The sequence below is a fragment of the Brachionichthys hirsutus genome, unplaced genomic scaffold (assembly GCF_040956055.1).
Source record: "Brachionichthys hirsutus isolate HB-005 unplaced genomic scaffold, CSIRO-AGI_Bhir_v1 contig_196, whole genome shotgun sequence".
In the NCBI taxonomy this organism is placed as follows: Eukaryota; Metazoa; Chordata; class Actinopteri; order Lophiiformes; family Brachionichthyidae; genus Brachionichthys; species Brachionichthys hirsutus.
Genome location: NW_027180355.1, coordinates 322294 through 337434, shown reverse-complemented (window position 1 = coordinate 337434; position 15141 = coordinate 322294). Strand labels below are relative to the sequence as shown.

General features: G+C 42.2%; 1 protein-coding gene across 1 annotated transcript in view; it reads right to left on the bottom strand.

Annotated features, from left to right (window-relative positions):
• Nucleotides 1-551: 551 nt before the first annotated feature.
• The window catches only part of LOC137913975 (AT-rich interactive domain-containing protein 3B-like), a 38935-nt gene continuing 24345 nt past the window's right edge, over nucleotides 552-15141 (bottom strand). Inside the window, exons 5-9 of the mRNA XM_068757594.1 lie at nucleotides 4457-4640; nucleotides 3009-3268; nucleotides 1205-1519; nucleotides 974-1066; nucleotides 552-745 (exon numbers count right to left, since the gene is read on the bottom strand). Of these exons, the coding sequence (XP_068613695.1) occupies nucleotides 552-745; nucleotides 974-1066; nucleotides 1205-1519; nucleotides 3009-3268; nucleotides 4457-4640 (1046 nt within the window). The remainder of the gene's footprint in view (nucleotides 746-973; nucleotides 1067-1204; nucleotides 1520-3008; nucleotides 3269-4456; nucleotides 4641-15141) is intronic.

Genomic DNA, 15141 nt, shown 5'->3' with positions numbered 1-15141 from the left:
AATACAAAAATAAAGTTGATTCAGGTTAAATATACTACAGCTCCTGAGGTAAAGACACCACTGCAGGTTACTTGATTTGAGGTATGTAAAAAAGAGAAAAACTAAAATAAAATCATTCTAAAACACAAAATCAAAGACATCAAAATGGCAACAAACAAACAAACAAACAAAATGATCTAAGATAAAACTTTTCAAGTTCAGTTGTGACTACACCTGTCAGTGGATTTTGGCTGAGCTGATTGTGTTTAGCATGTACATTATGATTAATAAGAGAATATGTGTGTGTGTGAGTGTGTGTGTGCGTGTGTGTGTGTGTGATGATTGCGAGTAATTGTGTAAAATGCATAGCTGCGCATTTGGGCACGTGTTGTCACAGAATAATCTTGGGCTCTGCATTCATGATTGGACAGCCAAGAGGTTGACAGGGTTGACGAGGTAATTGTTGTGCAACAGTTTGTTATTGTTATCGGTTTCTCATTGTACTGTATATTCCTGCTGGGCAACCCGAGGGGAAGAGAGGTGTGATGAAGAGGTACGAAGGGCAGCCTGAATTAGGGTGACCCGCTGGGGGTCGGCTCAGCCGAGCCGGGGCCCTTAGAGGAGGAGGAGGATAAAGGGCTGAGCGTCTGAGCCATGGGTGCAGAGAAGCCAAAGCTAGTGCTGGTTCCGGCAGGGGAGCCTGAGGCAGCAGCAGCTGACATAGCAGGCCCCGGGGCCCCTCCAGACTTCTGAGCAAACAGGGTTCCTGTCAGACAGGAAGCGACGTCTTTATCATTGCAGAAGTAAAGCCAATATTTTTAGAATCTGAAAATGACCTAAAGAACCTGACCAATAGAATCAAGGCAGTAAGACTAAAGGCCAAAAATTCTACTTCTGGACTTTTAAAATTGGGATTAGAAATTGAGGAATTTATTAAATTATCATAATTAGCAAGGTAACAGAAAAGAAATAAAGAAAAGAACTTCTTACAGACCTGAGTAAATTGTGCCATTGACCTCCACGGAGACAGTGATGCTGGCATTTCCATTGGTTGAGATGCTGAGAGACATGTCCTGCTGCTTCTCATCTGAAGGAACAGAAATAACACTTCATTCAGGAGGTGAAATACATTCCAATAATTCAATAAATCCAATCAAGTACAACCTGCCTAATATATAGTGCCTTTGACTGAAAGGAGACATGCTGCATTTGCATCTGCACTGACCTCTGGCGGTGATGCTGGGGGCTCCCAGACGCAGGTTCATGGGCATTTGAGAAGCCATGGTCAGCAGGTTGTGCTGGAAAGCCTGCTGCATCAGACGCTGATGCTCTTCTGCCAAGCGAGCCATCTTCCTCTCTGGCCCATCTCCTCCAGCAGTCTCCAGCTTCTCTCTCAGCTGCTCCAGGGTGGCAGCTCTGGCCAAACCAGCCACCTGCTGCTGCCCTAGGGCCAGTGCCATGGAGGGTCTTGCAGCCATGATTGAGGGGGTCAGGTCATCTAGAATAGCGAGGGGGTGACCCATTAGTCCATCTACATGGACTGAAAATAAAATGTAGGACTCAGCAAAATGTGAATCTTGAATTGCCTTTGTATCAGGTTTTGGGCCGTGAGACTCAAAAGCAAAACAAGCAGCTTTAATTCCCTGAACGACAAATGTGGATTAATTAGTTGTAATGAACCACGTAAACAATCGATCCCAAATGAACTTCTTAAATTCAAACAAACAGAAATGCATTTGTTTTCAATTTTGACACCAACAGGTAATTTTCTCTCACCTACAGTACTTCCAACGAAACAAAAACAAAAACAAAATCAACACTTCTGGGTTCGGGGAATCGAACACAGACATGTATTATCCTTCAAGCCTTCTCACCTTTAAATTAATTATATACAAATAAAAGCACTCTTTATCAAGCTGACTCTCTCCCCCCACACTTCAAAAACCCTGGCTGGTTTGCTGAAACCACTTCAGCTAACACTGATTTAAATAAAAACAAATCAACGCAGCTTATGGGCATGCAAAGCAGTCACACTTCAATAGTAACTCGCCAAACGCCGGTCGGCTTAGACGACTACACAAAGTGAGTGTCAGGTACAACACAGTGCATTGCACTCGTCAAACTACAGATACCATCCACCTCTGAGGCGGAGTCACGTTATCAACATGATCCGACTGAGGTCGAATGAAGGCTTCAAAGATTATTAAGTGTCACCCCGCCACGGAAACCGTGTTATTCATCGGCAGTAAAGCTGAGGATTCAGAGCAGCTTATGGCAAACTTGGTTTACACGTGACTCTTAAACATCTGGATGAACACACAAGCATGCACAAACTCACAGAGCCATAAAAAAACACTAAACACCCACTGACACACTGACGACTGGAGAAAGTGAAGGCAAGGAACGTGACAAAACACACAAACGCAAAAGCAACGTCTCCCGCCAACATTCCTGCATGCACACAAGCAAGCACACTCTCTCAAGTACAGCTATACGGCCACCTCTGCCATTATTATATGATGTAGTTTATCTACACGCCTACAGGGGGCAATAGTTCCCCACAAATATTATCACTACTTCAAGCCTCTGCACATCTGTAATTGGAATACACAAGCACAATCAGTATAGAGGCTACATTTGCTGTAGTAAATATTTACGAAGTTTATTGTAACAACCATAAAGTCAGAGAACAATTTATGAACATGTGTGGTCATTTGTTCCAGGACCGCCCTCTATAGTTACACTCTGCTATGGTATACTGAAGGCAGGCTGAATTAAAAGGTAACCCACATATGCTGTTAACTTACTTTTTTAACATTTCTATTTGTGGAATTGAGATTAATCGTTAAGCTGCCTTTGTGATTATTTTTTAGAAAACATCCAACACAAATGGCCATAAGAACTGTCGGAGTAATGAGGCTACTGTTGCTTCAGGTAAAAACATATTTACAGTTTCATGAGACACACATTTAATCATTTTTTTTTTCTACGTCATTGTCGACGGCTGACTTCATCTGTGTGGTTCTTACGTTTCTTCAGAGATGGTCCAGGTGAGGCATGCAGGCCGTTGAGGGCTGCTGAGGTCCCCGCCCCAAGTGCAGAAAGGTGCATCTTGGGAGGTGAGAGGATGTGGGGAGCTGTGCTGGGAGATGGAGAGAAGCGGAAGAGGCTGCTGCTGTAGCTTGGACGACGACCCTCGCGCCTGTTACTGTCGATGGCAGCCTGAAGTTCACCTGGGGAGCTGAGGCCTTTCCTCTCGCACTCAAACGGGTACAGGTATTTCATGTACCTTGGAGAGACACACATACACAAAACAATGCATCAGACAAGTATTAGCAGTTCTAATCACTGCAAAGCACAACTAGTTTCTACCACTGGATGTCAGTTTCAATCAAAACACATTAACATCTATCTATCTATCTATATCTGTCTACTTTTCATTGATCTGTTCACTGCGGTGAATTTCTTCCTGCACATTCATGCGTGTAAAAGCCCATTTCTGCCACACGATCACACAGAAAACACCAAACAGACAATCATTCCTTTCAAGTATACATGGATGACATCACAGGGAGTCAACAAGTATGCATAGTCACAGCTCCAGTGTGTTTTCCATCTTAGAACATACACTATTGTGCATGCTGACGGGATATTGATGAACAGGGCAGCCAAGGATCAATAAGAAGCTGGGAGCAGCGTCCATTAGATAGAGCGAGCAGAGCAATGCTACGCAGCATTAAAAATACATAAAGGTTCATTATGGCACCCTGCTACTGGACAGAATGGGAAGGTGTCAAATCTACTGAAAGATTTCCATCAAGAAGCAGCAGAGATTTAGTATTAGCTCTCCGTCAAACCCCACCTTACTCATTGTGAACTCTGACCCGTATCACCTCAATAAATCCATAAGAGTCAATGAGTTCTCTGTGTGATGTAATGGATGGAGAGACTGAATGTGAAGAGCGAGGCTGGCCTTGTAGTGGAAACAAACTTCCATGTGTATAAACACGTAGGCAAGGGATAATATTGACATCGACACACACACACACGCGTAGTACTTGTTTCAAACAGAGATTTAGTACATTTCATTCAGTTTCAGTAAACTAAATAAGAGTCTACATAAGCCTCACAATTAAAAGACTGGAGTTTGTGGTTGTAAAAAGTACATTTATAGCTAATAAACCCAACAAAATGAATTGTGTCACATATACAAATACTCACTGTGTGTACATTTATAGCTAATAAACCCAACAAAATCAATTGTGTCACATATACAAATACTCACTGTGTGTACATTTATAGCTAATAAACCCAACAAAATCAATTGTGTCACATATACAAATACTCACTGTGTGTACATTTATAGCTAATAAACCCAACAAAATGAATTGTGTCACATATAAAAATACTCACTGTGTGTACATTTACAGCTAATAAACCCAACAAAATGAATTGTGTCACATATACAAATACTCACTGTGTGCGCAGGGTGAACGCTGCGCTGGTGATAGAGGTAGGCAGGTTGAGTCCTTTTGTGATTTCTCTCCAGATCTTCTTGTTGATTACCTCCACCAGGCCGCCCTTCTCTGTAACCAGCTTGTACAACATGTACAGATCCAGGACTTGCTTTGCCATGATGGGGATACGATTGACTGGGGTTCCTATGATGAAGAAGAAGAAGAAGAAGAAAGGCATAAAATAAATCAATACAGTCTAAGTCAGGGGTGGGCAAACTTTTTGACTCGCGGGCCACAATAGGTTCTAAAATTTGACAGAGGGGCCGGACCAAGCACAGATGGATGGAGTATTTGTGTGAGCTAATAAAAATGACACATGAAAGCTATTGCATTAAAGGATTTGGCCTTTTACAGGTAGTATTACAGGGAAAAGGTCAAATGAATGAGGTTTAATTAGAATACAATTATATTTAATGATATAATTTGGACAAGTTCGGCGGGCCGGATTAAAAAGACCAACGGGCCGCATATGGCCCCCGGGCCTGGGTTTGCCCATGTCTGGTCTAAGTCAAACACCTAAATCAGATTAACTTTGCGACACACAATGAAATACATTCCAATAATGCACCTTTTTTCACACAATGAATGCGCTGCTGTATGTCACAAGGCTATTGTGTATCATATGTGCAAATATTCTTAGCACAGGAAATCTATAACGCTGCCTATTTCTTTTGTGAGTAGCCCCCACGAACACACAATGACTCCTAACAAAGGAAATACATGTCAAGCTAATTTATCTAAATTTAGTTCTATGCATTAATTAAATCATCAATTAGAGGGCCAGGACCGCTTTGTGACATCCAGATACTGATCTATGTATTTCAAGATGCTTAGACAAGAGTGACGAGTTTGTTGCCGGCACGACTGTTAAACTTGGCAGCAAAACATATTAGCCCAGTTGAGGCAATCTGGCTTAACCTGCAAAAGTGGATTCACAAACAACACAAAGCAAAGCGGCTCTAGACTTTTAATACAGATGCTTTAATCTTGTCGACAATTTGTCCGCAGTGCAGCTTCCAGGCAGCGTGTGGGGCAGACGACGCGGGGTGACCGTGAGGAAGGAGGAGGGGAAAGCTTTCAGTTTGCAATGGGATCAAAAAGTGCAACGTACAACAGACTAAGCATGAGCGGGAGGAGGGGACTAGAGATTGTGACGACCTCCTAATCCACAGGCAAAAATGAGTGGGTGGGTGGAATCCTCGATAGGCAGTATAATGAAGCTTATTTAGAGGATCGTCCTAAGTAAATCCACACAACTCTGCTGTTAGTGCCGTCGGACCCAGTGCAGGGGAGTCATGCAGATTTACCCCCACAGCTAATGCCAGGCAATCCTTCAACCCCTCGGCACTCATTAATGACTTTGTATAATAGCAGCGTGATCAGGCCATGAAGATTAGCCCTAATTCGTGTTCTTAAGTTAGCAACATGTCTTAGCGCCATGTGCAAAGGGCCTAGAAGACGATGTAGTGAGCAGTGTAGTGGTCCCACCAGGGAACTACAGCTGTGGCCTGCTGAGTGAAAGCAATTCATAGTGATTCATAATGTTGACGGTGCAGAAATAAAGGTTTCCATACTGTTGTGTTTTGACAGAGCTTGGGTTTGCTTGGGTCAGTAGCAACGCTTCTAGAACACACACTAGATGAAAGCCCGGGCAATGCTTATTGGTTGGACATCAATCCGGCATCAAACAAATAGTACAACTAGAGGGGTCAGAGGTCAGCCAGGGGTTATCGATGTGTGAATTAAACTGCAGGTCAGCAGGAAGCCATGTTTTCATACTGGCCCCGGACGTGAACAATGGGAGCACAACAAATGAGACACCACAGCATTGGCTCCATGGCAACAGGCCAGCATTAAGTTAGGCTTTAATTTGATGCACGCGTGTTTACCCTCAGTGTCTTCTGTCAGATCTGACTGAATATTTGAATTTGGACAAGGAAGGTTCTTCACAGCAAGCCACCCAAAAACAGACGGGACAGTATTTGGACTGGACAGCAGTGCATGTCAGCTGTTCATGACAGTAAACTGTCTATCAGCACATCTTTCCCAGAGGAAACCTAAAACATTATTTATTGGTCAACACTTGCTATCAGCCGGGTTCCGCATGTCAACATGACCCATCCCAGAATAAAAAAAACAAGCATTCAAAATAGCATAATTATCCAGAAATGCATTTCCAACACTAGCCACTGGCCAAAGTTCCCCAATTTGAGAGAACCATGGTCCCGCCAGCCTTTGGTGTCCGACATTGGTTGTTTCCAACCCGGGAGACATTTAGTCCTTACAGGATTAATTAGACCCTCCCAAAACACGTACCGCTAGTTTGATCACAGCCCACTCAATCCCCTTAATGTGTCATGCTAGTCTGTTGCTACAATTTTTCTTTTCTTTTTTAAACTCATTACAGACATGATGATCTGCAACGACACCCTACACACCATGGCTTCCGCCCCATGCGCAAGCAGCTATTGGATATTCCGTCTCCCTGTAAACATCTGATTTGTCCATTCTACTGTTCTCTTCCAATCGGTAATTGGCTGCAGGCTTCACCTCCCATCATCCTTTGCCCCCGGACTGATTTTCCTCAAGGGACAGAGCCATCAGGAGCCTAGTGATTAATGGCACTAGAGGTCAGAGGTCGCTCTGGTGGGAAGTGCCATGGCCGAGGGCCCCTGAACCACTCCCTAAATCCTTCCTCCATCTTCCAGAGTGAACGCAAGAGCCGTGCAGCTAAGCTACAAATGATAAGGGATACAAACAGACAGTTGACAGAGGGAACTTTTTTTTTTGACACATATAGGCCTTTCAGGGATAACGCATTTGGGGAGGGCTAGATATTAAATTATATAAGCAACACCTCCTTTTTATTAATGGTTTTAACAAGTTAATGCAAACTCAATTATACAGTCAAATTTACAATGAAGTCGTCGTCTCTTCAGAAGGTAGACATCACATCATATACAATTCCAATAATCACTAATACTGTCCCAGCCCAGAGCAGAACCAAAAAGACTGACTCAAACTCAAATCATGAGCATTTCCCACCTCACATCCAGCATTCGATCCAAATGTGAACACAAAAGAGGGAACAAGGTCATTTTATCTGACCTCTGACCTATTTTTAGTAGGAAACAGCTGTCCACATTAAAGGCCCCCTATAATAAAACAATCAGGCGCCTCTGATGCCAGAAGTAGTAAATTGCATATTCCTGACTTCACATGATGGGAATTCCTTTAATAATTGACAGCGCGACAGACTTCCAGTGGATAACCTACAGAAAATGTATGTATTACTGACATAGCATTTGCTGTTGTGAGGTTTATACACTAAGATGGGGACACAAGAAAGGAGAAAAAGATTCTCAGCTCATGGTTTTTGGTTGTTTTGATTCCTCTTTTAAAGAAAAGGTAAAGATTATTTTTTTACTGGATTATTCTACTTTTCTAAACAGAGATTAGAGACAAAAATGTGGGTGCAAAAAATAAAAAATACAAAACACAAAAAATGAGAAAACACAAATCCTGACAATGTGAGAGAAGGAAAAAAGAAGCACCTTAGTTTTTTTTTTTTGCTGCCTTTAGAAGGGAGGGACGGAAGGATGGATAGAAGTAAAGAAAAAAGGAGGGGGAGGTGCAGTAGCTAGCCAGCTGGAGAAAGACTGGATTACTGTTGTAAGGAAGGTGTCAGCCAACACAAACAGCCCCTGGACTCTGTCTGAATCCCTTCAGAGCACCACCCACACCGTCCTACCACTGATCACGTCTACGCACTATTAGACTGACGCAGAGCAGCTTCTAACTCGCTGCACCCTTTACGTCTACCCATTGAACTTAATGGTACAACAATTCACATTTAACTTGATCTAGTGTGGGAGCTGTGTGCAAATTAGCACGCTCAACCATTTCCTGTGCCCGTGTAATATTAAACATTTTAGGATATTGATTTTTCCAGTAATAATATACCTGAATGATTTGTTTATATCCAACCTGCGGCTACCGTATTCATGTTTGAATTCATAATTTGCATCAATAAATTGGAAGATGCAACTTAAAATCTCCGTTGTATTCTAGGCAGTAAGGTCAAATCTTCATCAGCATGGAAAACAAAACACTGACAAGAGAGACAAACTTGTGTCTGGACTCCACATACTGGGTGTTTACTTTATATTGGACAGCCCCTGTCTGCTTAGTTTATATATCCGTATGTCCAGACAGCATATTGTCAGGACCCTTCTCTACACTGGGGCATGTTTGTTTTATTTTTGATGCATGGCCAAGGACATAAATGGTAAAAAAGCCTTGGCTGCATGGAATTTGCTATCTTTAGTACAGGCAGAGACACCACTTGCACAACAGACCAATTTATATCAAGTGCTAAGATATGCACCCTCCACATAAGGAAAGTTAAATGTAACGTTACACTATAGATACATAGCTATTCTAAGCATGAAGCTAAAGACACAGCTGGTAGAGACACCGAGAGATAGTAAAGCGGAGGGGGGTGGGGGGCAGTCGTCTAATAAATCCTGTAGTATAGCATGCAGGTCAACAGTATGTAGCATTTGCTGCATAGGTTTGATTCCTGTCATGTCAGTAAAGTGCATTTGATTTGGACTGACTGAGGAAGACAGCCAGAGACAGTCAGAGAAAGAGATAAGCAAGGCAAGGAAGTGAAAAGACGTCATCAGATGAGCTCAATCTTTGAGCAGTGCGACAAATGACATATGGAAAATGGAAAAAATAAATCCGAAGAAGATCATTCAGAACAAGATCTCTCTCTTTTGTTTCTTCCTCCACATTATCCTTCCATCCCGATAGAAGGGCAGCGATACCATCGGGATAGAAGGCAAATATCAAATGATGAATAAGTTACTTGAGCTATATTTACTGAGGAAACAGTGCGAGTTGCTTCCTTGTAACAAAGCAATATTACAGTGGACATGCAGTCAGTATATTGGGAGGTGGTCTTCTGTGTACTCTCAACTGTGTCAGTCACTGGTGAAAAACATCACGACTGGGTGAGGCTCCAAACAACAGCCAGAAGCTGGGTGCCATTTTAACACGCGAGCTGACCGGCAGACTCTATTAGACATTATTAAAACGAGAATTACATGGTTAGAAGTTTGGCAAATGTAATTTAGAGATACATTTTTGTGTTGACAAGCCTCATGTAATTTTACATCTCATGGCCCTTCACAAATCCTCTCACCAGCAAAGCATCTTTGAACTGAATTAGTGAGATGAACGAAAAGAGTGGGAAAGAAAGAGACAGAAACATGACTCCTTCATTATGGGTCATGAAGATGGGTCACCTGGTGAAAAAGAGGGGGAGGGTGATTGAAAAGGTTGGATGGTGAGAAAAGTGAGATGGCCTCTCCAACTGTAACCCAAGTCTCCTCAATGCCCTGAGACCTGGCAGATCAACTGACTAGACCCCGATCAACACCGACTGACATGGAGCTGACTGCGATATGGAGGAATGTAGATGGATGGATGGATGACATCTTTTAAGCTACAGGATTCTTCAGAGTTGCTGGTCAAATTAATACGGTGTGATATAATTTACCTAATCATGTAATTAGGTATGGATGTGTCAGCTAGCGACTCAGAGGCAAAAACACCTGATCGGGACATCCCTAGTATTCATCATATAATAGTTTAATGCACGAAATCTCTGTCTGTAATTTGCATATCTTGAAGCAAGCCCTAGACTTTGGTGCAATTCGGTTATTGTCACACACTCGGTATTAATACATTTAGAATAGACAGGAGAACAATGATCTGTGCAGCAGAGGGGCAGCTTCATGGCTCTGCTGAAACAGATGACCTACAAATCACATAAAGTACAAGACAAAAAAAAAAGAGGATAAATAAAAAGTGAAAGCTCTCCGTCCTCATGCACCGAGGACTATATCGATTACATATCTTTGCATTTGTAGCTTTGTATTTATATTACTCATCTTATCACAGCATCCTCTACTGTCACCATATGAATCGTTTGACCTTTCAGTGTCACAGCTTTTGATAATGATGCGTTTTCTTCTTACAAAAAGCTAAATTAAATAAGCCACTATCTTTGCTGCTGAATGTGGTATAGGACGTTTCGGTCCTGTTTAGAACACTAGCTCTTTTTAGAACAGGCACCCTCACTGGTAATAAGTAATATGATAATACTGAGTACATGATCATGTAATCCACATTTATATTACATTTTATCAGTAGCTCCCATGCTATGATAAGAATATAATAAATTAGTATGACCCTCGACCCAGATGAGTTAACTGACTTTAAAATGACTTTTATCACCTGCACATTGCCTAAAAGGATTCATTTCATTAAAGTATGTTTGGAGTATGTTTTTTCTAATAACTGAAACTACAGTAACCACTAAAACCCGTTTCATCACTCATCCATGACACTTGCATTTAGTGTGAAGAACATTTTCTCCACCTGACTTGCACAATTTCACAGGTTGTTGATGTGAAAACTAACACATGCTTTCTTAGTACTGGTAAGTCTAGAAGCATTTGCCTAAATAGAACATTAACAAAATATGTGGAAATATCAGCTCAAACACATGAATAACTGGTCACGCATTTTTGCTGCGACAGTTAAAATGCATCCATCATTATCTCACCTCCACCCCTAACAATTGAAAGGGCTTTACAGAGTTGTGACTGGAATTAAAACACGTTTTAACAAACGTTAAACTCACGGGTACAAGATACAAGGACGAATAGCAGAGGACAACTTGAGAATTACAGTGTGTAATTGTTTGAAGAGAGGGAGGTAAAATCTCTGTTGATATTTGCAGTGGTCATAAACACTTATGACAGAGGCCTGTATTGTGAGTTACACTCAGTTAGGAAAAGGTCAGTAGAAGTTGTTTTCCTTCTAGAACAACAGGAACAAGAATGACAAAATGCATTCATGCAGTCATGTAAATTGCAACACTGAAATAGATATACAATCTACAGAGTACGGTACAATCTCAGTGGCTGACTTCTGCTCTGGATTCACATCCGACTGGACGATCACGTGAGCCATCTCCGGTCTTGTAGAAATGTCATGAATGTATATATTATACTGGCAACACGACAAAGGCATGTTGCTTGAACAATAGAGGGATGGGCTTCAGCGCCAAATGTAGATTCCTGTGATAATGTGATAAAGCTGTTGAGCCATTTTCCTCTGAATTATCTTGAAACTCAGGAAAAACTAACTGAAGAGGAACAAAAGGATTTCTACAGTATTATTATTATTATTTTTTTTAAGTTGATATTGAAATTGCACAATCAAGTAACATTTTCACCCTGACATGCGAGTATAATTAGTTCCTGGACCGAGCTCACAACTCAAATCACTCGTTTGTCAAATACATTTTTCCCATATAAAATAACTGAAAACAATTGAATCTGTTCCAGCCGTCGAAAAACATCCAAATCAACGCTAATAACAATGGAAAAAAAGGTTTTAAATTGCTATATAGACACACACGCAATGATATATTAAATGATATACAGTATTATTATTATATAAAAAGTGGTTTCATTATGAGTTTTACCTTCAAGATTAAAGACAGACGATAGCGCTAACAGCGGTGTGACGAGGAGGAGGGGGGAGTTAGACGCTTTGTAGACACTTCATACAGTAATTGTAAATGGCGGCTTGTCCAGCGCGTACCCCGCCTTTCGCCCGTTGACTGCTGGGATAGGCTCCAGCACGACCCGCGACCCGATGGAAGCTTCAACTCCAGCACAACCGTCCTAAGACATTTTAATTCCACAAAGCTTTGAGATACAATATGTGTGTGGTTAACACTTGTAACAGGTCACTGGTCAAATTGGGCGTCGACTTAAAGGACGAGTCTTTGGCAGTGATGTCTTCACCAGCAGGTGCACTCCTGAGAGTCCTCCTCCCTCTTCTAGCAGGCTTGATAACACAGCTAACTGCCTCAATCAACGGACCCCGAGACTGCCAGATAAAGCCATCAGATGACGAACCCCATTTGGGACCCAGCATCACTGATCAATACAGGAGACATCAGCTGCTCTCAACAGAGAGAGGATATGTTGAAACAGGCAGCGATTGTGGGGGGTTGTGCACTCATCTCGGAAATCTTCACTCCCATCAATGCTAATTACTTTTGGCTTTTGGAAATCCATGACAGCGAGTTGCACATTTGCATTTGACAGATTCTGGCGATGGGTGGTCCGATTTACAAAAGATCCTAATGTGATTTCATTCCTGTGTCGCAAACATTTTCCTTACAATTACAACAACAGTGGAAAAGGGATTATAACATACTAATTACAACACGCCAAGTCTGTATTAATGTATGGTTGCAGAAGAAAAATCACTTTTGAAAACAAATGTTAGAACATAGTTATTGATCATTTTATTTTAATACTGGATCCCAAAGGCAAACCACATCACCTAACATGCCAATGGGAGATGGGCATTGCATTTCTTCCCACAAACCAAGCATCTTTTTTTCCCATTACACCCCTTTGCACTAAGTTCTCCATTACTTTGTGGCTCATGCAACACTGCTGCAGGGCTGCACTGGAAGTGAGCTCACGCTGTAGGGCTCCTGTGGGGGCTGTAATGCATTTCATGCCATCCATCACAGGGGTGTGGAGGCCAGGAAACATTACTTTAAGAGCACAGACAGGACACAGATGGAGAAGCAAGACACGTAGATATCCAGAGATAGCAGAGTTTGGGACGGACAGTTTCGTGCTGTAACATATAAATAAATAAATACATAAATAAATAAGTGAAATATTTCACATGAATGGTACTAACCCTAACAACAACAAATATTTATTATTATTATTACTACCAAAATCATCTTTAAAATACAGCACCATCATGCCTGTCTTGTATAAATGCAACAGTATTTGAAAGCTAAATGTATTTTTTATTCAAAGTTGAATTGTCCAATGACAAAACAAGAAGCGCTGGTGAATTAAGCAGCCAGTGTTATTTTTACTCTGAAGTCATCATCTTCCCTGCTCATTTACTTGTGAGCTTGGTGACTTTCCCCGAGCTCTGCAGCTTAGAGACTCAAATCCCTGATCGACAGAAGATCGACAGCACGGAGGCGATTCAGGGCAGTGGAACAAACTGGCTAAAAGAGGAAATAACAGTGGCTTGGTGCAGATTGGGGGTTGGGGAGAAAAGACAGAGAGAGGAAGAGACACAAAGAGAAGTCTTGGTTTGTAAGAAAGAAAAAAAAAAGTCTAAAGATTTTAATCTTAACAGCTCCCGGCACAAACAAGAAAAAAAAAAGCATCAGGAGTGTTACTATTTCCTGCTTTGACGGTAAAGAAGAGCGCAACCTAAGGAAGGATGTACTCTGTAATTTGCCAGCCAACGGGAGGAGCGTACCACAGGCAAAACTAATGTCAGCCCTAAAATATATCATCAACCACTAAATCTTTGATCACATATACATGGTAGGAGGCCTCCAATAAGAATAGTTTTGCAACTTATTTTGGAATCTGTCTTGGGGTAATGATTAGAGAGCAGTGGTTGGGATCTGTATACCATTTGGATCTCCGCCCTTTCCTGAGAGGCCCATTACAGCCAGTGCTGGTCTTTGACTATGTTTTCCTGCTTATCTTTCTGTCTGGTTGGTGAGCTTGTTTAGCCTCAGCTGACTGACAAAGAGCTTTTAAATGGACATGAAAGAGCATGGCCTTGCTCCGACACAAGCTGACCGCTGCCTCCCTTAACCTCCCGTCTGTCACCCTGGCACCCCGTCTTCTACGGAGGTTTCCATGTCTGCCTTCGTCATCCTTCATCCTCTCCTTTCACACATACAGACACATGATGGTCACTCCCTTGTCTGCTGTCCATCAGCACTGCCCTATCAGAAAAAGGTTGGCCTCCACTTATTTGGAGATCATTAATCATCCCCTGTAAAACAGGAGGCCCCTTAATCCAGTCCCTCCTCCCCTCTGGCCTCACCAAGCAGGCCACAGCATTGCCCTCCACCCCTATCCCCCATGGTGTTATCAAGTTTCGGTGGTTGTAACTGTAGCACAATAAACAGAGGGGGAGGGAGGATGGAGTGGGGGCCATTGTAGGAAGAAAGGGATAGTGACAGAAAGAAAGACAAGAGAGGACAAAATGTCATTTCCTAAGTACACTTTATTGTTGCCTTCTATCTAAATGATGCCTCTTGGGTTTCAAAAGCTACGTCCATTAAGAGAATTGCGTCTTTAATGGGTCAGGAAAAGGATGGAAACACGTTGTTTGTAAAGTTCCAGATAAGCGTAAAATGAATTGTGCAACAGTTGTGCAGCAAAGAGTCCGGTTGATCAAACACGAGCGGTTTACAACGCAACACCATCCAAGATGGACAAATGCACTCACAATACGCAGTGTTTTTGTTGTTTAACCAACCAGGTGGTGCCACTTTCCAGAAGTGTGCTGTGTTAACTAATGGTAACTGTGGCCATATCAAAGAGCTGGAGAATTTTCCTATTGCACCGTTGTGTTTGTACAGAGGGCCCGCCTGTTACGAGGGCTGGTGTGAGGCTGACCGGGGGAGTAATACAATGCATACATGGATCCCCCCCAGAGTCCATTCATTGCGTAATTGGTGTGGACAGAGCTCTCCGTCTCAGGGTTACAG